General features: G+C 48.1%; 1 protein-coding gene across 5 annotated transcripts; it reads left to right on the top strand.

Annotated features, from left to right (window-relative positions):
• Nucleotides 1-3,949: 3,949 nt before the first annotated feature.
• Nucleotides 3,950-26,584, top strand: Rpap1 (RNA polymerase II associated protein 1). 5 transcript variants are annotated; one of them, XM_031371536.1, is made up of 26 exons: nucleotides 3,950-4,066; nucleotides 4,185-4,261; nucleotides 8,163-8,401; nucleotides 9,086-9,234; nucleotides 9,485-9,574; nucleotides 11,671-11,791; nucleotides 13,079-13,300; nucleotides 14,724-14,927; nucleotides 16,556-16,671; nucleotides 16,910-17,008; nucleotides 17,724-17,825; nucleotides 18,003-18,170; nucleotides 18,385-18,567; nucleotides 18,685-18,819; nucleotides 19,115-19,285; nucleotides 19,918-20,075; nucleotides 20,432-20,590; nucleotides 20,713-20,914; nucleotides 21,392-21,501; nucleotides 21,740-21,935; nucleotides 22,076-22,228; nucleotides 22,389-22,531; nucleotides 23,212-23,968; nucleotides 25,639-25,815; nucleotides 25,949-26,008; nucleotides 26,115-26,584. In XM_031371536.1, exons 3-26 carry the CDS (start codon nucleotides 8,239-8,241, stop codon nucleotides 26,262-26,264), a joined length of 4,188 nt encoding a protein of 1,395 aa, XP_031227396.1. In that variant the 5' UTR covers nucleotides 3,950-4,066; nucleotides 4,185-4,261; nucleotides 8,163-8,238; the 3' UTR covers nucleotides 26,265-26,584. The 5 variants fall into 5 exon arrangements, with proteins under 5 accessions (XP_031227396.1, XP_031227395.1, XP_031227397.1 ...); XM_031371538.1 differs by lacking the exon at nucleotides 4,185-4,261 and adding an exon at nucleotides 5,671-5,770 and having other exon boundaries at nucleotides 3,960-4,066; XM_031371539.1 differs by lacking the exon at nucleotides 3,950-4,066 and adding an exon at nucleotides 5,671-5,770 and having other exon boundaries at nucleotides 4,200-4,261.
• The last annotated feature ends 1,321 nt before the right edge of the window (nucleotides 26,585-27,905 follow it).

Below are 27,905 nucleotides of genomic sequence, written 5' to 3'. Positions count from 1 at the left end.
CTGCCTCCCAAGTGCTGGGATTAAAGGCGTGCGCCACCACTGCCTGGCTAGCCAAAGCATTTTAAAATTACCTGGGTACCCTGCTGGGAGCCAAAGCTGTGTAGCCAAAACTACCCTACAGAACAGCGCACAGCGTGGTCGGTGAGAACTCACCTTTAAAATTATTTAGAGATTCTTGAATGGAACACCACACACACACACACACACACACACACACACACACACACACACCTGATTTAAGTCTAGGTGGAGGGGAGGAATTGTTTCTCAGGTAGTAGAGCTGTGGTTCCCTAGAAAGCCATGAAACTAGAACAAAGGAACACAGCCAGCAGAGAGAGCCTCAGCTCAGAGACATTTTGAGCCCCTGCTCTGCAAAGAGGCTGGTTGGTCCCCTGACCAGGTGCTAGGAGGAAGGTAGTGAGAAGCAGACGATAAAGCTGCCTGCCTCTAGCCACCAGATAAAGAACAGAGATTTACGAATTTGATTTAATCCTTTGAAACAGAAGGAAGAAGTTAGGGAGAGTAAATGAATAAGATGATTTAAAGAAATTCAAGAGTTGGACTGAAGAGATAGCTCAGAGGTGAAGAGCACTGACTATTCTTCCAGAGGTCCTGAGTTCAATTCCCAGCAACCACATGGTGGCTCACAACTATCTGTAATAGAATCTGATGCCTTCTTCTTGTGTGTCTGAAGACACACAAGAAAAGAAAAAAAAAAGAAATTCAAGCCTCTTGCCAGGGCAAATACTCTAGACCTTTGAATGTGATCTCCATGAGGCCAGCCTAGACTGGGGCAGGAGAGTTACCTCAGTGGTTAAGAGCACACTCTACTCTTCTAGATGAAGCTTTTGTAAAAGTCCCATCACCCACATCAGGCAGCTTCACAGCCACCTTTAATTCCAGCTGCAAGTGTATCTAACATCTCCAGCCTCCGTAGGCATGTACCCTCACATGCACATACCCTCAAAAGATAGGCACACAGATATATCATTAAAATAATAATAAATCTTTAACGAACAAAAAGCCAGTGGGTTTAGTGACTTATGATATAATCCCAGCAAAGAGGTAAGGGAATTTCCAAGAATTTCAACTACATAGTAAGTTCCAAGGGAGCCTGGGCTGCCCTGTCTTAATCAAGCAGTAATAACAAGAATATACAACTAAGGACCACATATTAAGCTTAAGGTAGCTCCTTAAATAATTTTAAATCTACAAGATTTTCCCTTCCCTCCTAGACAAGCAGTTAGTAAACAAAAGTGGCCACTGGTGCAATTACCCACAATTGGATTTAGGTAATTGTATTCTTGGGTCATTGTATATTATGTTCCTGTGTTGCTAGTATTTTCTAGGTCATAATGCTTGACCTTTTTGGACAAAATTCAGAGGGCATGGAGGCACACACCTTAATCCCAGCTCTTGGGAGGCAGAGGCAGGCAGATATCTGTGAGTTTGAGGTCGACCAGGTCTACAGAGTAAGCTCCAAGACAACCAGCACTACACAGAGGAAAAAAGCAAAAACACTTTTTGGAGACAGATTTTCTCTGTGTAGCCCTGGCTATCCTGGAACTTACTCTGTAGATCAGGCTGGCCTCTAACTCAGAAATCCGCCTGCTTCTGCCTCCCAAGTGTTGGGATTAAAGGCAGGTGCCACCACTGCCCAGCAGAAATTTGTATTTCTAAGCCATCACATCAAAAACATCAAGAAGGAAATTTTGTGCAACTGTCTTCTTTAGTGATGGCAGTAAAGGGGATGGGGTGGGATGGAGGCCAGAGGATCTGAAAAATTCAAGGTCATCCCTAGTTGCTCAGCAACATCAAGGCCAGCCTGAGCTACATTTGACCTTGTGAAGTTTCAAAAACAGACCAGGCTGGGTAGTAATTAGTGGGTAGAGTGTTCTCAAGTTTCTGTCACTCTGAGCCGTGCTCCTCTCCTCCTTCACTCTGCTGCTTTGTACCAGCTCTTCCCCCCATTTCCAGAACTTCTTAGTAGGTCTAGTCTACTACTGTTTGAAATCTAAAGGCTGCCTAATCCTTAATAACTGAAGTTTACAGATGTGATTGAGGCCTGGAGATTCTGTGAAGGATTACATAGATTTGAATCCATTCTGGACCATTAGCGTGCACTTGTGTGTGTGAGTGTGTGTGTGTGTCTGTCTGTGTGTGTGTGAGAGAGAGACAGAGAGACAGAGAGACAGAGAGAGACATAGAGAGACAGATTGAAATCTCAATTTGGTTTCATTTAGTAGCCTGGGCTAGCCCTGAGCTGCAGCTCTTACCTCTGCAATCCCAATGCTGGGATTACTGGTTCATATCATTATGCCCAGCATCGTCAATGTGTTGGAACAGTCTCACCAGTAAATTCTGATGCCTACTAAAGTTTTAAACCTCTGAATTAATATTGGCTATCGTAGGCTGGCCTCAAACATTGATTTACTAAGGATAAATTATGGAGGCAAAAGACAAGGACCCACGCTCACAGTGAAATCAGTCTATCCAGTCCATTCTAACTCATAGGACTTTTTATTTAGTCAAAACAGGGCATTGGGCTACAGAGATGTCTCATCAGTTAAGAGCACTTGTTGCTCTTGCAAAGGACCAGTAAGTATTGTTGGCGTTTAGCATCACACAGTAGCTCACACGTATCTGTAACTGCAGTTCAAGGATATCCAATACTGTTTTGACATCCACTTTTTAATTCCTTGGGCTCCAGGCATGCATGTGGCACAAATACATACATACAAGCAAAACACACACTTAATAAATAAATACATATAAAAAACTTTTTTTTAAAAAAATGAGCTCCTGTTGTTCTTTCAGAGAACCTGGGTTCAATTCCAAGCACCTACATGGTGCACCACAGCCATCTGTAACGTCAGTTCCTGGGGATCTAACTCCCTCTTCTTGTTTCTCAGGGCATACACATACTGCACAAATATACATGCAGGCAAACGTGTCTATTTAAAAGGAAATAAATATAAAAATAAAAAAATAGGGTTTTGCCCATAAGTGATGGCACACGCCTTTAGTTCAGGAGACTGCATTTGAGGCCATCCTGGTCTACAGAGTGAGTTCCAGGACAGCCAGGGCTACACAGAGAAACTCTGTCTCGAAAAACCAAACAACAACAACAAAACAAAAAACAAAAAACAAAAAAACGGGGTCTAAATTTGTAGCCTAAGTAGACATTGAGTTTGTCATCCTCCATTATCAGTCTCCCAAGTGCTGGAATTACTCAAGTCTTCCATATCACAAGGCTGAAGGAACTCTTGCGAAAAGGTAACTAGTAAACGTATGCAACAGTCTGCTCCATGAGTGGTTAGTGCAAGTGCTTGGATTTCAGACCATCCAAGTTCAGAAGTTCAGGAGGCAAAACTGATTGGTAAAGGTTTTTACCAAAGTTGACTCTGGCTAGACCTTAAAGGGGAAAAACTTTGTGGGAGGGGACGACAGGAATGGGGGTTGAATTTCCAAGGAGAGACTGGGAGGAACAAAGGCGAGATGCTGAAGCAGAGGATAACCTTGGTGACACCCGGGTTCTCTAGTCTTCTCACTAACACCCAATTCTTACAGTGCTCTCTGGGAGAGTTGCTTTCTTTGGGTCCTCTATCACAGTTACCTTCCTCTAAAAGCACAGAGGGGAGATCGCATTGGCTTGTGTGCAGACTTTTGTATGCTGAGTGCGGGCAGTGGAGCCCGAACACAGGAAGCAGTTAAGCATAGTAGTGACTGCAGAAGGACGCTTGTGTTAGTTTCTGCATCTGCCATGCTGTGAATGTGGAAAGACCTGGGTCTGCAGTACACCAAACGCATGTGTTCCAAGCGTCTGTGTAAAGAGAAGCCGCAAGCTCCGCGGCTTGGGGCTCAGAGATTGCTGAGCAGGAAGCCCTCGAGCTCCCAGGCGAGCCAAAGCTTGGCAGGCGGGGCTGCTGGGCGGAAGCCGAACTCTAACGGCGGCGGAAGTGCCACTCCGCACGGCCAAGATGGCGGCGCCCAGGCGGGTCTTGGAGTAGGTTTGCTGTATGCAGGGACCCGATCAAGTTACTCAGGTGGAGAACCCAGAAGCAAGGTGTCTGGTTACTTTATCATAACCTGCTTGGGAGTCTTTGCACAGAAGTAACTTCTGTTACCTAGACCTCGGGGACAGCTCTTCATTTCGAGCCTCACGAGCTGTCTCTTGGTTGCAGACGCGGGCAATTCAGGATGCTTAACTAGAGCCTGAGGTGCAGTCTCTGGACTGGTCGTGTCGCTGATAGGCTGCGATGTAAGAGGCTATTCCAAAACCCAGTAATTCCATTGTTAGTTTTCCTTTGCTCTAAACTGTAGCAATTATCCTTACTTATTACAATTCAAGGTGTAACTTTTAGCACTAATTGGTTTTAGACAAATCCTCCCCCCCCCCCGGAGTTTATGGGGGAGTACATTTGCTTCTTTATGTAGCTTGGGACTTGCTGTTTTCATTCACTGACGTTTTTTCATATAATAGGTACTGTGGAAGGTACGCTGCATGCAATAATATTTTGCTGTTGTTTTGAAAGATTTCCTGTATCCCAGGTTGAATTAAAACGCCTTATCCTCCTACCTCCACTTCCCAAAGGCTAGAATTAGGGTGTCTCAGCCTTGTGCATTTTACAGCCTTGAAATTGAATTTGGAATAGCTTTTTTTTTTTTTTTTTTTTTTTTGGTTTTTCGAGACAGGGTTTCTCTGTGTAGCCCTGTCCTGGAGCTCACTCTGTAGACCAGGCTGGCCTCAAACTCAGAAATCCGCCTGCCTCTGCTTGCCTAGTGCTGGGAGTAAAGGCATGTGACTGCCTAGCTTTCTTTATTCATCCTCCCTCTCTCTCCCCCCCCTCTTTCTCCCTCCCCCCTCCTCTCTCTCTCTTTCTCTCTCTCTCTCTGGTGGAATAGCTTAAATAACTAGCCAAATTTTACACTAGTTAGTAGAGCTAGTATTTAATTTCTGACTTAGATTTCTAACACTGCTGTTAAACAACCCATAACAGCCCCATGTTTGTGTGTGTGTTTACTGGGCAATGAAACTGTTGGGGTTCAGGACTTGCCTTACAGACACTGATCTCAGTTAGACAGGGATAGTTTATTAAGCATACCAGGGCCATGGTCCAGATTTGGGAACTGGACCATATCCCCAAGTTAAGATCCTACAGGATTTTTAGGGCCCAAATCCACAAACATCTGTGCCAAGTTATTTTACTAGTCAGGATTTAGGGATGGAGGATTTCCTTGGGAACAGGTCTTTGTTGTATACTTATAATATTCCTATGGGTTGGGGTATTCAGCTGTGGCTGGGGACTTGCCTTATCGAATATTGATGTCTTAACTTGTCTGACATTCATGTGTCTTAGCTTGCCAATTAGGATGTCAGTTAGGAAAGTACACATCTCTTTCTGCTAAGGAGGATGTCAGTTCCCAGGGAGATCTTGGAAACTTAAACTTTACGTGACCACTACTCAAGATACAAGTCTTATTCCAAATAGTTTCTTATATTGGTGCAAATGTCCCTTTTATGCTGGGGTCCATCCCAGGGGCAACCTATACCATAAAAGCTTAAACTAGGTGCAGGAAATGCTGTTGGGTGGTTGGTTCGGGTCCAAGCTTATTGTGGGCAACTATACAAAACAGTTCTACTGACTTCTGTCATGATTGTTTTCCCAGGGCACAGAACATAACAGAATATGTAATCAGTCTTGACATTAGAAAGTTTCTAGCAACAGCAGAGATGGATGAGAAATTTTCCTTATAATCCACTATCCAGGTAATAGTTACCTAGGCCTTTTTTTGTTTGTTTGTTTGTTTTTCGAGACAGGGTTTCTCCGTATAGCCCTGGCTGTCCTGGAACTCACTCTGTAGACCAGGCTGGCCTCAAACTCAGAGATCCACCTGCCTCTGCCTCCCAAGTTCTGGGATTAAAGGTGTGTGCCACCACTGCCCGGAGAAACCAAGGTCTTATGAATGCTAGGCAAGCACTCTGCCACTGACCTACACTTGACCACATGCACACATACACGCACACATCTCCTATACCTGGAGCTAATTATGTAGCCTTGGGGGCTGGCTTTGAATTCAGCTGTTCTGCCTCAGCTGCCTGCATGCTGTTATAGCCCTGAACATTTATAGCCTTTTCTACACACTTCTGCCCAAAGTAACCTCTCAAAAAGCTTTTTTAGTGGTAACTATGTTTTTGATTTTTTTGGGGGGAGGAGGGGAGGAGAAGGTCTTGCTATATTATAGCAAAAACTGTCTTAGGGCTCTCAGTCCTTGAACCTCCTGAGTGCTAGGGTTACAGGCATAGCCAATCACAGCTGACTATCGGTACTACACACTCAAATGATTATCTTAATGTTTCTGCCCCCTTTAGCTCTTGTGTTAGGAGTGTTTTCTCTACTGGCCTAGTTATTTCATCTGATCCTGCATAGGATTGGGAAATAAGGAAATACATAGGTTGTTTGTCACTGTTACTATTGTGACCTTTCTGTCTTGTTCTCCCTGCATCTTACTGTCCTTAGCCTTCAGAAGATGTGTCCCATGAGCCTTTTGTTTACATTTTCTTTTTATTACATTACTTGTTTATTTTGTGGAGGGGAGGAACACATGCCACTGTGCTTGTGGAGGCTAGAGGACAGCTTGCTGGATTGGGTTGTCTCTTTTCACCATGTGGGTTGGAGATTGAGTTCAGGTGGCCAGTCTTGGGAGCAAGCGTCTTTATGGGTTGAGCCATTGAGCCCCTGTTGATTTCATTGATTATTTTCTGTGATAGGGTCTTTGTAGACCAAACTAACCTCAAATTCACAAAGATCCACTAGCCTTTGCCTCCCTAAAGGCATGTGCCACTATGCCTGGTGAATTGATGTTTTTGAACGTGTACATATGGGGGGGGGGCTGGTGAGATGGCTCAGTGGGTAAGAACACTGACTGCTCTTCCGAAGGTCGTGAGTTCAAATCCCAGCAGCCTCATGGTGGCTCACAACCACCCATAATGAAATCTGATGCCCTCTTCTGGTGGTCTGAAGACAGCTACAGTGTACTCATTTATAATAATAATAAATAGATCTCAAAAAAAAAAAATCAACCAAACAAAAAAAAACTTTAAGCCAGGTAGTGGTGGTGTACACCTTTAATCCCAGCACTTGGGAGACAGAGGCAGGTGGATTTCTGAGTTCGAGGTCAGCCTGGTCTACAGAGTGAGTTCCAGGACAGCCAGGACTACACAGAAACCCTGTCTCAAAAAACCAAAAAGAAAGTGTACATATGGGCTGGAGAGACGGATCAGAGGTTGAATGCACTGACTGCCCTTCCTAAGTTCAATTCCCAGCAACCACATGGTAGCTCACAATCATCTGTAATGGGGTCTGATGCCCTCTTCTGGCTTGCAGTCAGAACACTGTACATAAGAAATAAATCTTTAAAAAAAAAAAAGAAAGAAAGTGTACATACAGTTTAGTGGCTTTTTTGTACATAAGGTTACTACCAACATCATCTAGTTTAAGAAAAACTTGACAGTTTTGTTACCCACAGGTTGTAAACAACCTAAATTGGCAATACTTACTTTTTGGTTGTTGTTTTGTTTTGTGTTTTGTTCTTTTGAGACAGGGTCTCACTATATAGCCTTGGCTATCCTGGGATTTACTAGATACACCAGTCTGGCCTAGAACTCATAGAGATCCATCTGCCTTTGCCTCCCAAGTGCTGGGATTAAAGGCATGCACCACCACTGCCTGGCTTCAGGCTGGATTTCAAACTTGCCATATAGCCAAGGGTAACCTGGAAATCTCTGTACCCTCTTGCCTTTACCCCCAAGTGCTGGGGTTATAGGCATGTGCAGCCACCCTTGCCTTGGCTGTAAATAAATTTACTAGAGCAGGGCAGTGATGGCACAGGCCTTTAATCCCAGCACTTGGGAGGCAGAGGCAGGCAGATTTCTGAGTTTGAGGCCAGCCTGGTCTACAGAGTGAGTTCCAGGACAGCCAGGACTATACAGAGAAACCCTGTCTGGAAAAATAAACAAAACAAACAAAAAAATGTTTACTAAAGTGATAGCCAGAGAGGGCTGATGGAGAAATGCCAACGAGGAGTGAGTTCACATCAACTCACGGAAAAGAGAGACCACCAGTGTTCAGTTATAAAGGCTGTCGTTTTGTTGCTTTTAGGGGTGAATGAGAGGGAGTCTCCTCACCAACAAAGCAGTACTGGAAGGAGTCCTACGAAGGTCACAGCTCCAGGGTCATGATGCTGTCCAGGCCAAAGCCTGGAGAATCTGAGGTGGACCTACTGCGCTTCCAGAGTCAGTTCCTTGAGGCTGGTGCAGCTCCAGCGGTGCAGCTGGTGAAAGGGAGCAGGAGGCCTGGTGATGCTCATCCAGACAATCGGGATGTGGTGATGCTGGACGGTGAGTACTTGTGAGCATGGGCATGAGGAGAGGGGTCAGCTTCAGGGGTCAGCTTTTATCCTGAGGTGGCTGAATGCTGCCCCAACTGTAACCTCTGTTGCTGAAAGTTTGTTTTATTTTTATTGCTTTTATTTGTGTGTGTGTGTGTGTGTGTGTGTGTGTGTGTGTGTGTGTGTGAGAGAGAGAGAGAGAGAGAGAGAGAGAGAGAGAGAGAGAGAGAGAGAGAGAGTGAGCACAAACGAGCGAGAGTGTTTGGAACTCACTATTGGACACAAGCTGACCTTGAACTTATGACAATCTTCTTGTTAATACTGGGGTACCAGAGGTGAAAGCCAGCTCTGCAGCTTCATTATACAGATAAGGAAACTGAGGTTCAAGCCGGGCAGTGGTGGCACATGCCTTAAATCCCAGCACTTGGGAGGCAAAGATTTCTGAGTTCGAGGCCAACCTGGTCTACAGAGTAAGTTCCAGGACAGCCAGGGCCACACAGAGAAACCCTGTTTTGAAAAAAACAAAAACAACAAACAAACAAAAAAGTTCAGAGAGGTTAAATATCATACTGAAGATAACACAGATTGAATTAGGGCCCAGAGCAGCTGTCTTTTGTTCTTTGTTTCTGCCCCCAATCCATATCTCCTTCGGAATGTGTGAATATACTCAATACCTGCATTCTTTTTCTTTCAGATCTCCCAGATTTGCCCCCAGCTCTGCTTCCCGCTCCTGCCAAAAGAGCAAAACCGAGCCCTGGCCGCCCCGTGCCTCACGATGAAGACCCTGAAGAGAGGCTGAACAGGCATGATAGGCACATCACTGCTGTCTTGTCTAAGATTGTTGTACGTGTCAGCCCGGCTGGGTGGGGGAAGACATCCCATTTGGGTGAGAAAAGAGTTTATGAGTGGAGGGTACTGCAGAAAGGTACACTTTTAATACTCTGCAGTCAGGTTGGGGCTAGGTTAGAACTACCTAGACCAGATCCAACATGGGTTCATGGACCCCTGGAGTGAAAATTGTAGAGGCCACTGGAATAGGGTTCAGCCTGGAAAAGCCTGTGCATCTACATTACTTTGTGTTTTGTTGCCACAGGAACGAGATACAAGTTCAGTCGCTGTGGCTCTGCCTATGCCCAGTGGTGTTGCTTTCCCCCCTGTGTTCCATCGCTCTCAGGAGAGACAGGTAAGACAGAGTTCCCTTAGATGGAGTCTCAGTTAGGCTTTCTATTGCTGCACCAAAACACCATGACCAGAAAATGAAAGGCTTTGTTTCAATTACACTTTCATCAGGAACCCAAACAGGGCAGGAACCTGGAGGCAGGAAGATATGCAGAGGCCATGGATAGGTGCTGCTTACTGGCTTGCTCCTCATGGCTTGCTCAGCCTGCTTGTTCATAGAACGAGGACCACCAGCCCATGGTAGCACCATTCACAATGGTCTGGGCCCTCCTCATTAGTCCCTAACTAGGAAAATGCCTTAGAGCTGGATCTCTTTTCATATAACTCTAGCTTGTGTCAAGTTGCCATAAAACATGCAGCACAGGCCGTGCTTAGGGAATGAGTGGTTCTCAGAGTGCGTCTTCCCTAGGAAGCTCTGGGTGCTGGTGCCCACAGAGCCCATAAAGGTAGAGTCCCCTTGGAGCTTGAGTTACAGGGCTTGAGCTGCCTGATGTGAGTGCTGCGAATTGAACTCAGGTCCTCTGGAAGAATAGCAGGTGCTCTGGACCGCTGAGCCATCTCCAGACCTCTCTTTAGACATTTTGTTTTTATTCTGTGCGAGTGTTTCACCTGCACGTATGTGTGTACACAATGTGTGTACCTGGTGCCCATGGAGATCTGAAGAGGCTTTCTGATTCCCTGGGGCTGAAGTTAATGAGAGGTTGTGAGCCACTTTGTGGGAACTAGAAGTTGAACTCAAGTTCTCTGCAAGAGCAGCAAAGCAAGTGCTTCTAACTACTGAACCATCTGTCTGTACACCTTCCTCCCCCCGCACACTTTTTATCTTTGAAGTTGTTTCAGTAGGAGGCAGGCCTCATATTCACAGAAATGGCTTCTTGCCTCAGCCTTCCCATTTGATAGAATTTTTTTATTTTTTTGCATTGCTGGGAATTGAATCTAGTGCTTCCCGATCGTGGGCAAGTGATGCACCCTGAGTTCTACTCACAGTTCTAGTCCTACTTTCTTCTTTGGGTGTGTATATGTGTATATGTGCATGCTATGTGTGCACAAGTTTGTAAATGTGAGTTCTGGAGGTCAGAGAACCACCTCAGGTGTCATTCCCTGCCTTCTACCTTCTTTAAATAGCTTTGTTGTTCACAGCTTTACATGTCGGACTAGATGGCTTATGGCCTATATTTTGTGAGACAGGGTCTCTCTGTGTATTGTTGGGAGTCCTAGAGCTCACTGTAGACCAGACTGTCCTGGAACTGACAGAGATCCTCCTGCCTCTGCCTCTCAAGTGCTGGGATTACAGCTATATACTATCATATCCAACCTTCAGTGGCCTTTGAATTTCCGAGGATTCTTTTGTCTCTGTCTCCTATGAGATTACAGATATGTGCTAATTATGCCAGTTTTACATGGGTTATGGGGATTCAAATGAAATCTTCATGTTTATAGAACAGGCACATTTACTTGTGTGTGTGTGTGTGTGTGTGTGTGTAAATGTGTTCAGGCCTGGGCATGGAAATCAGAAGAAAACCTGTAGGAGTCAGTTCTCCCCTTCCAACATGTGGGTCCCATGGGTCCAACCCATGTTATCAGGCTTTAAGTGCTCTTACCAACTAACTTGGCCATATTGCTGTTGTTGTTGTTTTGCTTTGTTTTTTCTTTTTCTTTCTTCCTTTATTTTTATTTTTATTTTTATTTATTTATTTATTTATTGAGACAGGTTTTCTTTTGTAGCTCTGGCTTTCCTGGAACTTACTCTGTAGACCAGGCTGGCCTCAAACTCAGAAATCCGCCTGCCTCTGCCTCCCAAGTGCTGGAATTAAAGGCTTGTGCCACCACTGCCCCGCTTTTCTTTTTCCTTTTCCTTTTCTTTTTTTTAGACAAGGTCTCATTTCTCATCACCTTGCTGTATAGCAGAGGGTGTCTTAAACTCCTCTTATTTTTGCCTCTACCTCCAGAGTGCTGATTTTAGCTGGGTACCAACCATATCCCAGAAGTCTTTTCTCTGAGAAACTTTCTTTTCTCTTTGTTCTAGAGCCTTGGTTTAAGGAGCTAAGAAAGAACAGGTAATTAACATTGGCAACTAGTTTTTTTCTCTTTGCCCTGTAGGCGAAACCAGCAGCATCTGGTAAAAGGAGCATCTTTGCCCAAGAGATTGCAGCAAGGAGGGTGTCAGAAAACAGGATGCCGTCGGTTGAGCAAGTTGTCCCCAGCCTGGACACACCAGACGGTGAGTGAGTGCCGCCAGGCTGAAGAGGGTGGCCCACAATCATGTTGGCTCTTAGAAATGTATTCTGTCTTTGATGGTGGTAGACTGGGGCCAAGTATTAACAACCCAGGCACTGGGGCTGGAGAGATGGCCAGTGGTGAAGAGTGAGGACTGCTTGCTCTTACAGAGGACCCTACTTTGATTGCTAGCTCCTGTGTCAGGTACTTACAACTGCTTATAATCCCAACTCTAGGGGAGCCAATGCCTCAGGCTTTCGTGAGCAGTGGCACATATGTGCACTTGGCATGCCCACACACAACCCATATATGTGCACATGATGCACCCACACAGACGCACACACATATACATAATTAAAATAAAACTTTAAAAACCCAAGATATTGGGCTGGAGAGATGGCTCAGCAGTTAAGAGCACTGACTGCTCTTCCAAAGGTCCTGAAAGATGGTGTAATGGGGATCCAGTGCCCTCTTTTGGTGTGTCTGAAGACAGCTACAGTGTAGTCATATAAATAAAATAAATCTTAAAAAAAACCCATGGTATTATGTATCATTTTACATTATATTTGCGGCCAGTACCAAGTCCAGACTTCCATGTTGTGTGTGTCTTCTTGGTTCTGCCCTGGCCATGTAGGTCCCCATGGCACTTTGCCTGGGAGTCCCTTTCATCTGATGTACATGGGAGGCTGAGGCAAGAGGACCCCAGGGGAAGGGGCAGCCTGGGCTACGTATTAAGACTTTTTATTGAAAGAAGAGAGGACTGAGGGAAGTTTAGAAATGTCCAGTAGAGAGTGTGAAGATCTTAAGCCAGTTGGGCAGCGGTGGCACACATCTTTAATCCCTAAACTTGGGAGGCAGAGGCAGGTGGATTTCTAAGTTCAAGGCCAGCCTGGCCTACTGAGTGAGTTCTAGGACAGCTAGGGCTACACAGAGAAACCCTGTCTTGGAAAAAAAAAAAAAGGAAGAAAAGAAAAAAAAAAGGAATTATAGAGGGTTGTAAGGCATTATGTGGGTTCTGGGAATAGAACCTGGTCCTCTGCAAGAACAACAGGTGCTCTTAACCTCTGAACCCTCTCTCCAGCTGTCCCATGTAAGTCTTAAGAGAAGAATGAATGGGAAGCGGCCATCTTGCCTCCCCAGAATGCCTGAAATGCTGTGTGGTTTCCATTCTGTGTCCAGGGAACCCCCGGGGCCATCACTGGTCCCTGGGGCTAGTTGCCTTACTGAAGAGGCCAGAGGGTGTAGGTAGTCCAGGAGAGCAGAGCAGTAAAAATGATTGTTCACTTCACAGGTGCTGTTCCCTGTGAGACACCCTCCTCCAAGGACAGAAGCAACCAGCTTCCTGGGAGGAGCCATGGCTTCCACAGACCCAATCTAGTCACAGGAAAGGGGCTCAGGAGCAAGGCGGCTGAGCAGGAGGTCCAGACAATCCATGAAGAGAATGTAGCAAGACTACAAGCCATGGATCCTGAGGAGATCCTGAAGGAGCAGCAGCAGTTACTGGCTCAACTTGGTATGGATGTTAAGTCTTCCTGCTGGGCCCAAGCTAAGAAAGGGCTGCCACTTGTTGGGGAAGGCCTATGTGTGTGTGGGTGTGGGTGGTTGTGTATTTAATTGTTTTGGTAGCTGGGATTGAACTCTGGTCCTCACATATTCAGTGCCCTACCACTGAACCATACTTGTAGCCCCTAGAGGAGTTGGGGGAAGCAGTGAGCCTGTACAAGTACAGGGCAGACATATTTTGAGTATTTATTTATTTGATGTGCTATATACTGATACTTCTATGCATTTCTTTGTCCTTAAGCTATTCTTCTACTCCTGGAAGAAATACATTATTAAGTTTATTTTACAAATGAATGAATGAATATGATATTAAGTTCATTTTACTAATGAACAAACAAACAAACAAAGCAGGCTCTGCTACTTGGGGTGGTTCCTGCCTTTAATCTCAGCACTTGGAAGTAGAATCAAACCAGAGTTCATGCTCAGCTGTATGGCTAGTTTGAGGCCAGCCTAGCGCTGAGACCCTTCCTCAAAAACAAAACTTGAAGCTGATGGCATAGCTCAGTGGGTAACTGAGCAAGCCTTTTGACTGTGTAAAGGTGGGAGAGAACTGATTCCACTAAGTTGTACACAGACCTCCACATGGACTACATCCCCGCGACCCTAGTAGTAAATTAAACAAAAAAACCCTCAAAAAAAAAAAGAGGCTCAGAAATATAAGAGAAATTCTCTACAAGTCACATAGCTGGTGAGGAATATAGAATGGATTATGGGAGGAGTGCTCCAGTTGAAACCCAGAGCCTTGCACATGCCAGACAAAGTGCCTTACATGGCAAGTGCTGTCCATTGGACTCGGTGCTTCTGACTGGTCTAGCCACCCCTGCTCCAGTAGGTGCTACTGTATTCCTGGTGTAGTTCACGCAGTGCTTTATCACAGCTGCACTCTACCCTCCATCCTTTACCCTTTTGTGTAACTACAGTGACATACACAGGAATGAGCTGTGCCATGATTCTCAGTCAGTCTTGGTCCACATTGTATGTGGAGCGATTATGTACTGTATATCCAATTTTTAGTAAATGTATGTACAGACTGAGAGGAAATGAAGTTGTTTGGCTAAGTGCTATCCTAGTCAACATTTACTTGTTTCTCAAACATCTGACCTGGTGTCAAGCAGAGGTTCCAGCGTAGGAACCTGGGCCAGAGGACTGTGGAGGGCAGGGGCCATGGGGGATAGTCAGCCCCAGGGGCTACACAGGTATGGGCTGGCAGGGTCATTAAGGAGCCACAGGGGAGTGCAGGGGACCTGAGCCATGACTGGGAAGTAGTTTGTCCTGACCTCAGCACCCAGATTGGGAATCTTCCAGCAGGTATCGAATGAAGAAGAGTCTTGGGTCGTACTTTAGCTTCTTACTCTCTTTCCCTTTACCCCTAGACCCCAGTTTGGTTGCCTTCTTGAGATCTCATAGCCATGCCCAGGAGCAAACAGGAACAAAGGCCACCAAGGAACAGAGCCCAGAAAGACCCTCAGTTCCTGTCACTAAAGAAGAGCCCATCATGTCAGCTTGTACAAGGGAGTCTAGGATGGGGGACAAGCTGGAGGACAAACTGGAGGACAAGCTGCAGCCAAAAACCCCAGGTATGGAGGGCAGGCACCATCATTTCCTCAGAGAGGAAAAAAATTGCCTGGTGTGGTGGCACATTTTTTTTTTTTTTGAGATATGGTTTCCCTGTATCTGGCTGTCACTCTGTAGACCAGGCTGACTTTGAACTCAGATATCCGCCCGTCTCTGCCTCCCAAGTTCTGGAGAATCAAGGTTTTTGATACTTTAAAAAAAAAAAAAAGTGTCTGGATCCTGGAGTGTAGCCTGGAATGTAGTCTCTCTCTATCCACCCCCTAAGGACTGTTAGATTAAAAGCATGCATGCACTTCCACACCCAACTTCCCTTTTCTCTCTTGAACCCCTGGAAGGTATTGCGCCTGCAAGTCTGTTTCTAATCCCTTGTTCTGTCACTCCATTGCACATTGACCTCACCAAGATGGAAGGCTACACCTGGATGGCAGCCATCTTGTCCGCTGACTGACCTCATCAAGATGGCAGTGGCCAGCCATGTGTGGCGCATGCTTTTAATTCCAGCATCCTTGAGAGGCAGAGTTAGGTGGATCTCTGTGAGTTTGAGGCCAGCCTAATGTCTACATATCAAGTTCCAGGACAGCCAAGGCTATAAAAGGGGAGTGTGTGTGCTACCAAGCCTGACAACCTGAGTTAGATCCCTGGAACCTACTTGGTGAAAGAGAAAAATAACTTACACACACGCACACACATACACTCCTCATACACAAAATAAATAAATGTTCAAAAGAAAATGGTAGGAAAACGTGTCCTTTGTCCTTAGCCTGCTGATGGGGAAGATGCTCCTCTGTCCTTGGACATGGACTGTTCATCTTCATTAGTCTTTAAATTGGCTCAGATGGTCCTCATTTGCTGTTGCACGTCTTCCTGCACACACTTCTGTTTTCTTGTCCTGTCACCCCTTCCTCTCCCCCTAGCTGAAGGGACAGCAAGGTGTGACTGAGGCTCCCTCCCAAAGCAGACCAAAGGTCTTCCTGCCCTTGTTTTTGCTTCATCCCCTTTCCATCAGTGTATTGGAGGGACGGCAGGCCCAGGGAAAGGGGAGAAGTCTAGGGCAGGACTCTGGACATGCCAGACCAGAAGCAGAGGCCAGTGGAAGCACTTATCTCTCAGAAACAAGATGATTCCATTAGGGATTAACAAAAGAGGAAATTGAATTATGACAGCCCGGAACCTCCTACTCCTGAGGGACTGCTGGGCCAGCCAGGCAGGTTGAGTGGGGGTGGGGTGGGAGTGAGGACGCAGGAGGAGATGGTAGAGGTGTTCCATTCCCTGCCCCTGTGGAGCAGCATAGCTGCTTCCCCTTCCTTGTCTCCATTTCCTTGCTCCTTCAGAGGGTTGTACCAGAGAGTAGACTGCTGTACTTTCCTTCACGTGGTATCCCATCTTCCTTCTCTGTCACTTCTTCCTTTTCTTCTCTTCTCCTTTGAACAAGTCTTTGGGGTCAGCACGGTGCTGGAGCCAGGACCAGCTATGTTTGCTATAGTTGAAACATTCATCCAATTGCTAGGGGTGCCAGCCCCCAAGCCATACCATTTAGCCATAGCTGAGGGTACGAGCTGCTAGGTTCAGTGCAGAAGGCCTGAGGCAGTAGGCTGAGCCCCTGAGGAACACCGTGCTTCTCCCTCCCTAGCACTGCAACTGCCCATGACCCCCAACAAAGAATGGCTCCATATGGACACTGTAGAGCTGGAGAAGCTCCACTGGACCCAGGACTTACCCCCGCTCCAGCGGCAGCAGACACAGGAGGTGAGGGGAGACAGGTGGCATGGGGTTACTGCTCTTCTGCCCAGACCTGGGGCCTGAGAAATAGCTCTTATTTGCTCTCAGCTTGTCTCCTGTCACTCTGCCTGGCCCTATAGGCCCCACAAGCCTTGTTTCCAGTGAGAGATAGAGGCCAGAGCTAATCCTAAAAGGCTTGAGATTAAAGGTGACTGAGTGTGAGAAACTGCTGCAGAACCCAGCAGAGTCCATTTCTTTGTCTTAGAGAATGCAGGCTCGATTCAGCCTTCAGGGCGAGCTCCTGGCACCTGATGTGGATCTGCCCACGCATCTGGGCCTGCACCACCACGGAGAAGAGGCAGAGGTAAGGGATGGGATCCAAGGAAAACTGGGGGACTCTTGGCAAATGTTTAGCAACTGTGCAAAAATAGGAGCTCTGGTCACTTGCCTTTGACCTCCTGTGTGTCCCGCCCTAGCTCACGACCTTGCTGTCACTCAGTTTCTTAGAGTTAAAATGTTGCTTCTTCTTTTACCCTGTTCTGTAACTGAAAGCAGGCCTTGCATGCTTTCCCTTAGGCCCTTCCCTCCCTCATGGGCTGCCATCCTGATTTCCTCTGTCCTAACTCAAGCCTGGAAAGTGTCCCAGCCCCCTTTGCTCACAGAATAAGGTCCTAGTCCTTGAGCTTGGCAGAACGGTCCATAGACCCCCAAGCTCTGCCTCTGACTCCTCTGACCACTCTGCTGATGCTTCCACCTGATATCCCCATTTTCACAGCCTAGCATGGCTCACTCCAAAGAATGTCTGTACCCTTATTCCATGCTGGGCCATTGCAGCTCTACCCATCCACTGAGACCAGATTCCCTTTCCATGGCTGCCCTCTCAGTAGAAATGACACATCAGCTACTATATCCCTGTTTGCTGTATGGCACCATTGCTCTGTGCATGACCTGTCTTTATTAGGTTGAGGTTCCAAGGAGAGCTGTGGCTAGGTGTCACTTGTTCATCTTGCCTTTCCCTCAATACCTTCCTGGGTATTTAGAGGACACTGCGCTGTCTTGACTCTTTGTCCCTGCACCAGAGAGCAGGGTATTCTCTACAGGAGCTGTTCCACCTGACCCGTAGCCAGGTGTCCCAGCAGAGAGCACTAGCATTGCATGTGTTGTCCCAGATCGTCGGCAGGGTAAGTGGACTCCTGGCCTGGTCCTACCTAGCCACGCCCTATCCCTCATCCCTTGATCTTAGACTTCCTCCCTACAGTGGGTCAGATTAGGAATGGGGCAAATGCAAGGTGATGGGTCAGCAAAGGTTCTATCCAATTTCTGCATCTTCAACAAAGTGTAATCCTCCTGTACCCAAGGCCCAGGCTGGTGAGTTTGGGGACCGCCTAGTAGGCAGTGTCTTGCGCCTCCTCTTGGATGCTGGTTTCCTCTTCCTGCTGCGCTTCTCTCTGGATGACAGGGTGGACAGTGTCATCGCAGCAGCTGTCCGGGCTCTTCGTACTCTGCTAGTTGCTCCTGGAGATGAGGTATGTCATCTCTACATTCTGGGCATACCCTTTGCCAAGGCTTTGAGGCAGAATGGAGAATAGGGTGGCATGTATCAGCCACTTCCAAAGGCCACAAACTCAGGAGCCTTGCCTCCCGCCGCTGCTGTGTGTTAAGGAGGGATAATTTTGCTCTGTCCTGGAACCACTTCTTCCTTTCTGTCTCTTCCCACCTCTACCCCCTATCCTCTGGCAGGAGCTCCTTGACAGCACGTTCTCTTGGTATCATGGAGCTTCGGTGTTCCCTCTGATGCCCAGCCAGGATGATAAAGAGGGTGAAGATGAGGATGAAGAAGTCAGAACAGAAAAGGTGAAGAGAAAGGCCCCTGAGGAAGGAAGCCGCCCCCCACCTGACCTGGCCAGACATGACGTCATCAAGGTAGAGGGCACTCTGCACTCCCATCCTTGACCTACAGGGCAGGATCGATGAGCAGGAGAGGTTGCCAAGACCTGGGTGTCATCCTTATGTGGCAATGGGTTTTTTTCTGAGTCCTAGGGGCTCCTGGCTACCAACCTGTTGCCTCGGCTCCGCTATGTGCTGGAGGTGACCTGCCCAGGACCCTCTGTGGTCCTTGACATCCTGGCTGTGCTTATCCGCCTGGCCCGGCATTCCCTGGAGTCAGCTGTGAGGGTGAGAAGGGAAGGAGGGTAACGAATGGACAAATAGCCCGGTGGGCTCTCCTTGTTTTATTTTATGGGGTTTTGTTATTGGTGTTTTTGTTGCTGCTATTGTTTTGAAATAGAATTTCATTATGGCTCAAGCTGGTCTGGACCTCACTGTATCGCCTAGGCTGGCATGAACATCCAGAAATCCTTCCTCAGCTTCCTGAGTCTGAGATGATCGGCATAAGCCTGTGGCGTATAACCAGATAGATGAGGACCTTATCTTGATCTTCCCTGCCTCCCTTTCCTCCTGTCTCCCACAGGTCCTGGAGTGTCCTCGGCTGATGGAGACCATAGTTCAAGAGTTCCTGCCTACCAGTTGGTCCCCTATAGGGGTGGGGCCTACACCCAGTCTATATAAAGTGCCTTGCGCTGCTGCCATGAAACTGCTTAGAGTCCTGGCTTCAGCTGGGAGGAATATTGCTGCCCGACTGGTAAGCTGGGTGGACATGTGGCAAAAGATGGAGGGCATAAGACAGAGCTGATCTGAACTGGATTAACTCTGAGCTCTGGATAGCTACCTCATTCCATCCTCCTCTTCCTCTCTGGTCTGTTTGCTTAGAAATTCAACAGAAACCAGCAGGTGGGAACCTGGTCATCTGGGTCTGTTGGGCCTATTCTGGTCTCATGATATGGGGAGGGTTCCCTGACCCCAGCCTGTCCATGCAGACAGCCCCTTATCACCTATAGCCAAGCAGAAGTACCTAGCAAATATTAATTAACAAGAAGGGGAGGACACTAGCTAGTGAGATGCTCAGCAGGTAAAGGCACCTGCTGCCAAGCTGATGACCCGAGTTTAGTCTCTGGGACCCACCTGGAAGGAGGAGGGAAGACCCCTCAAGTTTCACCTGATTTCTGTATGCATTGCCTGACATGTGAGCACTTGTGGCTCCAAATAAATGCTAAGGAAAAAAAGCTGAAGGAGGGGGCCCAGGTTCTTTCAACCCTGCCCAGAGTCGTAGGCCCTGTGGTATCACAGAGTCTTAGAATAAGGCAGCTTGAGCCTGTTTCCAAGAGACTCAGTACTAGCTGGATGACCCTGATGCCCTTCCCTTCTCATCTCCAGCTAAGCAGCTTTGACGTCAGGAGCCGCCTTTGCCGATTCATAGCAGAAGCGCCACACGACCTGGCCTTGCCACCCGAGGAAGCAGAGATCCTGAGCACTGAGGCCTTCCGGCTGTGGGCCGTGGCTGCCTCCTATGGCCAGGGTGGTGACCTTTACAGGTGAGGAGAAGCCAGAGACAGGCTTCTCCCAGGGCCCTGCTCTTGTGCTTTGTGAGTTAAGGCCCTCCCCACCCTCCCCATGGTGAGGGGATTTCTACTGAGTGTGAGTTGCTAGGGAAGAGCAGATCAATGGCATTCTTTGACAAAAGTGGAAGTCAGATGTCAGTTCCCAGTTGTGGGGTAACCTTGAAGGTTTGCAGCCTTCCCAGTTTTCAGGACCTCGCCTTGCACACGTGTCCGTGTCCTGGGCTATCTCCCTCCTGCTCCTCTTTCACCAGGTTGAAGCTCCTAGCAGAATTGTGCTTTGTGCCCTCCTCTTGCCTCCCTGCATAGTGAAAGCCAGTTGTCTTCCCCAGAGAGCTGTACCCAGTGCTCCTGCGGGCCTTGCAGACACTGCCTACAGAGCTCAGCACTCATCCCCTGCAGCCCTTGTCCATGCAGCGGATGGCTGCTCTGCTCACTCTGCTCACCCAGCTCACCCTGGCAGCTAGCAGCACACATCCTGAGCCCACCAGGTAGGCCGGCTCCAGCCCATCAGCAAGCATGCCCAGCCCCCACCCCAGGACAGAGGGGAGTGCCCCTCCACTGCGAATAAGGCAGCTAGTGCTTATCTTTGCTCCCTTTGTCACTCCTGCAGAGGCTCTGCTGAATCCTGTGTGTCGGCCATCCCTTCCTCAGTCACCTGGACACAGGTGTCTGGACTCAAGCCACTGGTTGAGTCATGTCTAAAGCAGACCCTAAGGTTCCTGCCCAGACCTGATGTGTGGAGTGCCCTGGGCCCGGTGCCCGGTGCCTGCCTTCTGTTCTTGGGTGCTTACTATCAGGCCTGGAGCCAGCAGGTGAGTGCAGCCTACCTGCCTTCCTTCCTTCATCTGGATCCTATGCACTTCCTCCTGTCCCTTCTCTATTGGTCCCTTTTCTACCTCTCCCTCTGGATGTGGTTTGGGGTGTAAATATGGCTGTTACTGAGTGGAGTCCTTTCATGCCAGACAGTTACTTCTCTACTGAGCACTACCCTCACCTTTTCACTTCTGCCTGTTGCTTCCTACTTCCGTTTCCCAGGGGAGTTTTTGAGACACATGTTGTTGATGGACCAGGGACCCAGAGCAGCAGCTCAGTTTTGTCTGCCCTCTCATGCACCCTAGATGTTGTGTACTAGAGCAAGCTCAGGGCTATCTGCTTCAGAAAGATCTGGCTGTGGAAGCTTCCAAACAGATTTTTTTGAGACCCTTAGTATGGTGGGGCTGGTCTAGATATATAGGACTCGGAAAATGGGTATTCTAGCCCACCAGCTCAATGACCCGTTGGTTCTCCAGTCAGGCTTGTGCCCCGAGGATTGGCTTCAGGACATGGAGCGCTTGTTGGATGAGTTCTTGCTGCCACTGCTGAGCCAGCCTCCTCTGGGCAGTCTATGGAATTCCTTAAGGTATGATCTGTAACAGCTGGGGAAGTGTGGGATGGAGGCAGTTCTCCATTCTCCTTCAGCTCCTGGGTCTGTCTCTGTCTCCCCAATCCATCTCAGGCTCTTTAGGGGCCTGAGGAAACCCAAATTCCCAGCAGGAGCAACCCTTGGTACTCTGGGGAACATGAACACTGGCCTGCACAGCCACTTGCGGCTTGCTCTCACAGACCAGAGTCCCTCAGCATCTGTACTCTCCCTACAGGCACTGCTCCCCACTCTGCAACCCGCTGTCCTGTGCTTCCACCCCTGAAGCTCTCCCCAGCCTTGTGTCACTGGGCTGTGCAGGAGGCTGTCCCCCTCTCAGTGTGGCTGGCTCAGCCTCACCTTTCCCATTCCTCACTGCCCTCCTCTCTCTTGTCAACATTCTGGTCCAGATCCACAAGGGGCTTTGTGGACAGGTAAGCCGCGGGTGCCCGTTTAGAGGCCAGGCATGGGGATAAGATAGCAGGGGTAGGAAAGAGGGAGAGAAGTGGCAATGAGGGGAGTCCCAGAACCCATCAGTGTCCATTTCCAGATCTAAACAGACTTGTTTCCTCAGCTGGCTGCTGTGTTGACTGCCCCAGGACTCCAGAGCTACTTTCTCCAGTGTGTGGCTCCTGCGCCTGCCCCACAGCTCACACCCTTCTCTGCCTGGGCCCTGCGCCATGAGTACCACCTACAGTACCTGGTGCTTTCCCTAGCCCAGAAAGCGGTGGGTACCTATCTGCAGAGTCAGCCCCACCCTGTTGTTTCTCCTGCCTCTCTTCTGTAGTCCTTATTTCCTGGTTCATACCCTCCAACTTTCTGTCACTTCCTCACTCCCTCTGCTTTGTGTCCTCCCTGCACTGACTAGAGTCCTTTCTCCTCCCTAGGCAACACTGCAGCCAGAGCCAGCCGCCAGCACTGCCCTCCACCATGCTATGGCCTTGGTCCTGCTGAGCCGGCTGCTGCCTGGAAGTGAGTACCTCGCCCAGGAGCTGCTGCTGAGCTGTGTGTTCCGGCTGGAGTTCCTGCCGTAAGTCCCTGGGTTTCAGGCTTCAGGGCTTTGATACTTTTGGACGCTGCTAAACTTCGTTAACAAAACAGCGTCTTGGAGCTGGGAAACCTGGGTTTTAGTCTCCTTCCTTATACTCAATTTGTTATTCCCTCAGTAAAATGAATTGAGGCTATACATCTTCACCCCACCTGAGAATGATAAGACATGATATGACAGTGGCTAAAAAATGTCACATAAGCTAAGCTAGGGATGTAATTAGACAGTAAAGCACCCACTTGGCTGTGTGAGGCTCTGATTCAAAGTGGGGACCCGGTTTGCTGATGCACACCTCTCATCCCAGTACTTGGGAGGTCAGCCTGGGCTACATGAGAAATAGAAAGATAGATAGAGATAGATGATAGATAAATGATGGATGGATAGATAAATAGATAGTTAGATAATAAGTAAACAAATAAACAAACAAATAGGAAGGAGCTGAGTGACACCTTAACCCCAGCACAGCTAGAGATCGAGCATAGACATTTAAGTAAACTTTCCTTCTGTCCCATCTCCTAAACGCTAGGCAGCATTGTGGTATGAAAGGCCGTCAGGGGAGCAGAAAGGCACAGGACTAAACTTAGAAACTCTAGATCTGGGCCAGCTGTCTGGATGCTATGATTCTTCTAGCCCTTAGTTTTGGCCTTTGTATCCTGTTACAGGGAAAATGCTTCAGGGGGTCCAGAGGCAGCTGACTTCTCTGATGGACTGTCCTTAGGGGGCAGTGGGGACCCTCAGTGTAGAAGAGGGGCTCTCCTCGTTCAAGCTTGCCAGGATCTCCCCAGCATCCGCAGCTGCTACCTGGCCCATTGTTCACCAGCCCGAGCCAGTCTGCTGACCTCCCAAGCCTTGTACCGTGGAGAGCTATTGCGAGTCTCAAGTCTGCTACTGCCTGTACCCAAGGAGCCACTGCTGCCCACTGACTGGCCTTTCCAGCCGTTGATACGTCTCTACCACCGAGCTTCAGATACTCCCTCTGGGCTGCCTGCTGCTGACACTGTAGGCGTCACCGCGCGGGTCCTACAGTGGGTGCTAGTTCTGGAGAGCTGGCGCCCTGAGGTCCTTAGGGCTGTGCCCCCCGCTGCCCGCCTGGCACGTCTCATGTGTGTGTACTTGGTGGATAGTGAGCTGTTTCGAGAGACTTCCATACAGCATCTGGTGGCAGCTCTTTTAGCTCTGCTCTGTCAGCCCCAAGTCTTGCCAAACCTCAAGCTGGACTGCCCCCTCCCTGGCCTGACCTCTTTCCCTGACCTCTATGCCAGCTTCTTAGACCATTTTGAAGCCGTGTCTTTTGGGGACCACTTGTTTGGGGCTCTGGTCCTCCTTCCTCTGCAGCGTCGGTTCAGTGTTACCTTTCGCCTTGCCCTCTTTGGGGAGCACGTGGGAGTATTGCGAGCACTTGGCCTGCCTCTGACTCAGGTACGTCCTCAGCCTATCAAAGCCTGCCTAGGACCCTTGTCCTAGACACCAGGGGGGCAGTCTGAGCAGTGTGGAGCTTCGGTGGGCGTCATTACCTCACCTCGTTACCTCTTTTGAAAGCATCAAGATGTAGGAATAGAAGGTTTTTAATCATGGCATCAGGCAGAGAGTAGGTATTCATATCATTATCGTTATCATTGTTATTATTATTGGTTTTTTCAAGACAGGGTTTCTCTTTGTAGCTATGGCTGTCCTGGAACTTGCTCTGGAGACCAGGCTGGCCTGAAACTCACAGAGATCTTGCCTCTGTCTCCTGAGTGTTGTGGTTAAAGGTGTGTACCACCACTATCCTACAGGGTTCATGCTATTAACAAGGTTTGGTTTCTGCTCATGAACACCTACAGTCTAGATGAAGATATGCTAAGACCAAAAAACAAAACCATAGTTGTTAATTACTCAGATTCTTGCAGTGTTAAGTCAGAATTCAGAGAATTTTTATAAGATCAGAGAGGACTTCCCTTAAGGAAAAGATGCTGTGGAGGAGAGGTTGACTTGGTGCTGAAGTTTGGGGAGAATTGATTCGTAAAGGATTTCTGTAGAGTGCTTACTAGAAAAAGGCTATGAAGCAAAGCCCTAAAGGATGATCAGGCTAAAGAGTCAGTTCACATGTTGTAAAGAGAACCATGCCTGGTAACACAGGCCTATAATCCTCACCTCTCCGGAGCTGAGGCAGGAGGATTAGAAATTTAAGGACAGCTTGGGCTATACAGAGTTCTAGTCCAGTCTAGGGTGTGACTAGACACTGTCTTTAGCATGCTAAGGATTGTAGCTCAGTTGATAGAGAGCTTGCTAGCCACACCTAGCTCCGCATTTGATGGGACACTGTCTCAAAGGAGTAAGGCAGAGAAACAGTACAGGATACTCATTGTTCTCAAGTTTCAGTGCCTAAATGAGCATGTATACCTGCACTCAGGTGTATGTCTATATACCACACACATATGTGCACACACACACATATGCACAAATACACACATGGTTACTTAAAAAACTAAAAATTTAATAGTTACTCATAGTAATTTTTTTATTTAAAAACATTGTAGAACCAGGTATAGTGGTGCACACCTTTAATCCTCCCACTTGGGACGCAGAGGCATTGAGTCCCTGTGAGTCCAAAGACAGACTGGTTTATGTAGAAGTTCAGAGCCAGAGCTATATAAAGAGACCCTGTCTCACCAGGCAGTGGTGACACACGCCTTTAATCCCAGCACTTGGGAGGCAGAGGCAGGTGGATTTCTGAGTTCGAGGCCAGCCTAATCTACAGAGTGAGTTCCAGGACAGCCAGGGCTATACAGAAAAACCCTGTCTCGAGAAAAAAAAAATCAATACTCTGTGTGTGTGTGACTCTGTGTGTGTGTGTGTGTGTGTGTGTGTGTGTGTGTGTGTGTGTTTGTGCTGGAAATGGAACCCAGGGCTTCATTCATCCTAGGAAGGTGCTCAGGCTGTAAGCTGTGCCTCAGCACCAGTCTTTGCCCTTTAGCTTTCATCCAGCTACTAAAGAAGGAAGGTCTTTCTAGGACCAGATTTGATGACATGTGACCAACAGTCATCCACTGCTGTTACTGATGGACATTCCCACTTGGCCCTTAGCATATCGTTTCCCTCTGTCACAGCTGCCTGTGCCTCTGGAGTGCTACACAGAGCCTGCCGAGGACAGCCTGGCTCTCCTTCAGCTCTACTTCCGGGCCCTGGTTACTGGTACACTCCGTGCACGTTGGTGCCCCATCCTCTACGCTGTAGCTGTGGCTCATGTCAATAGTTTCATTTTCTGCCAAGACCCAAAGAGCTCAGTGAGTCACCTCTCTATCTTCAAAGGGAAGGAGGGAGCTGGTGGTCCAGTTGGGCATGGGCTGAGGGTTAAGTGAGGCCAGTGGTGGGTACCAGTCCTCAGCTTAGTGCCATGTTTCCCTCTTGTGCTCCCAGGATGAGGTGAAGGCTGCCCGAAGAAGTATGCTGCAGAAAGCGTGGCTGCTGGCAGATGAGGTAGTATTGTGGGCATTGGGAAGGGAAAGGAACCAAACAGGAGGTTAAGGAACCAAACCTCAACAAACTCTCACCACCCACTTGATGGGTTTTGTCCTCTCTCCAGGGGCTGCGGCAGCATCTCCTTCACTACAAGCTTCCTAACTCCAGCCTCCCAGAGGGCTTTGAGCTGTATCCCCAGTTACCTCGCCTGAGGCAGCAGTACCTTCAGACATTGCCCACAGAGGTGCTCCAGAATGGAGGTTTCAAGACATAGAGCACTTGCCCCCAGCTGAAGATGATTATTCTCCCGGGACTTACCAGTGAACATCACGAGAGAAGGAAACACAAGGCTTGCCTTCCTGTGGGCACATCGTTTGGGCCTTTTTTTAGAACGGAAGGAACTCGTATTGCATCATGGTACTGGAGCCCAGGATCTGGGGGCTCTGTGCTGTAGGAGTGGAAGGCAGCTTCAATATTTACCCTGCGGTGCCCAGGACAGTCTGAGCACAGCTCTCCTCACTGCCTCCAGTCTTCACCAGGCCAGGGTGTGTGATTGCTGTGCTACACCCTGAATTAAATTCTTTTCTAGTCTAACTGATTTGGACTGTTTTGTCACGTTCAGAGTTGATAGCAAGGGTGGATTATCTCAAGGAGAGAGGTGGGAGGAAAAAGTCACAATGGGAGGTAACACAGTCTCCCTCTGGGGGTGGCAGAGGTGTGTGTCCTGGGAGTCTGACAGTGACAGTGCTCCTGGCGGACTCTGCAGGCCCTGTAAGTCAGAGAACCCAAATGTCAGTCTGGTGTAGTTCTCCCGCGCCATTCTCAGTGGGCTTTGTTTTGTTTTGTTTTGTTTTGTTTTTATAATGTGTGATCATCTGTATGTGAGTATGGCATGTGTACAGAGACCAGAAGATAATGTTGGATTCCCCTGGAGCTGTGTGGAAGAGCTCCATGCTGTGTGTACTAGAAAGCAAACTTGGGTGCACTTAGCCACTGAGCTGTCCTCCAGCCCTGGTACTTTCTAGATTATCCTTCTCTCTGAATTCTGACATAGGGTTGCTTGAAAAAACATATTTTACTGGGTAAGGCATTGTGGAACATGCCTTTAATTAGCCTGGTCTTCAAATTGAGTTCCAAGACAGCCAGGGATACACAGAGAAACCCTGTCTTGAAAACACACACACACACACACACACAGTGTGTATGGATGTCTTACCTACATGTGTTTATGTACTACAGGTGTGCCTGGTGCCCCTTGAGGCGTGATGAAGACATCAGATTGCTCTGGAACTGGGGATACAGATAACTGTGACCAATTATGACCAATCATTTCAGTACTGAGAATTGAACCCTGGTCCTCTTGAAGAACAGCTAGTTCTCTTAACAGTTGAGCCATCTCTGCAGCCCAACACAGGCTTTCTTACTCTATCATTTGCTGTGTGGAATAACTGTTCTTCCAAATCACCAGGAGAGGTCCAGTAAGGCCCTGTCAGTGAGCCAACATAAATGACATGATCAAGCACTATCAGACTAGTGGCCTGTGAGGGGAGTTGAGGCAGGAAGTGGGTGATGGAACCCTTAGATGTCTGTGAGGGCTATGAGAACAGACTCTCAGGAGACAGGCTTCATTGAGCAGCTTTTAACCGCAGGGAACAAAAGCTATTCAAACCTTTGAGGAGTTGGTAAAGGCTTTTGGGGTAAGTGTACTTTCTTGACCATGACTAAGGTGATGTGGCCTTATTTGCATGAAGAGGAACTCCAGGTGCTTGCTGGACATGACCATATAAGAAGAGAGGATGTTTAACCTTCAACATGACCTGTGGCAGAGGCGGTGGGGGATACGGGAGGTGCTGGGACATGCAGGCCTAGAGTAGGGAGGGAGGAGTCCTACTCCTGCCGGTCTCAGGACTGGATC

This window comes from Mastomys coucha, unplaced genomic scaffold (genome assembly GCF_008632895.1).
Source record: "Mastomys coucha isolate ucsf_1 unplaced genomic scaffold, UCSF_Mcou_1 pScaffold15, whole genome shotgun sequence".
NCBI classification, from domain to species: Eukaryota; Metazoa; Chordata; class Mammalia; order Rodentia; family Muridae; genus Mastomys; species Mastomys coucha.
The sequence above is the reverse complement of the archived record's forward strand: the minus strand, read 5'-3'. Positions and strand labels throughout refer to the sequence as shown.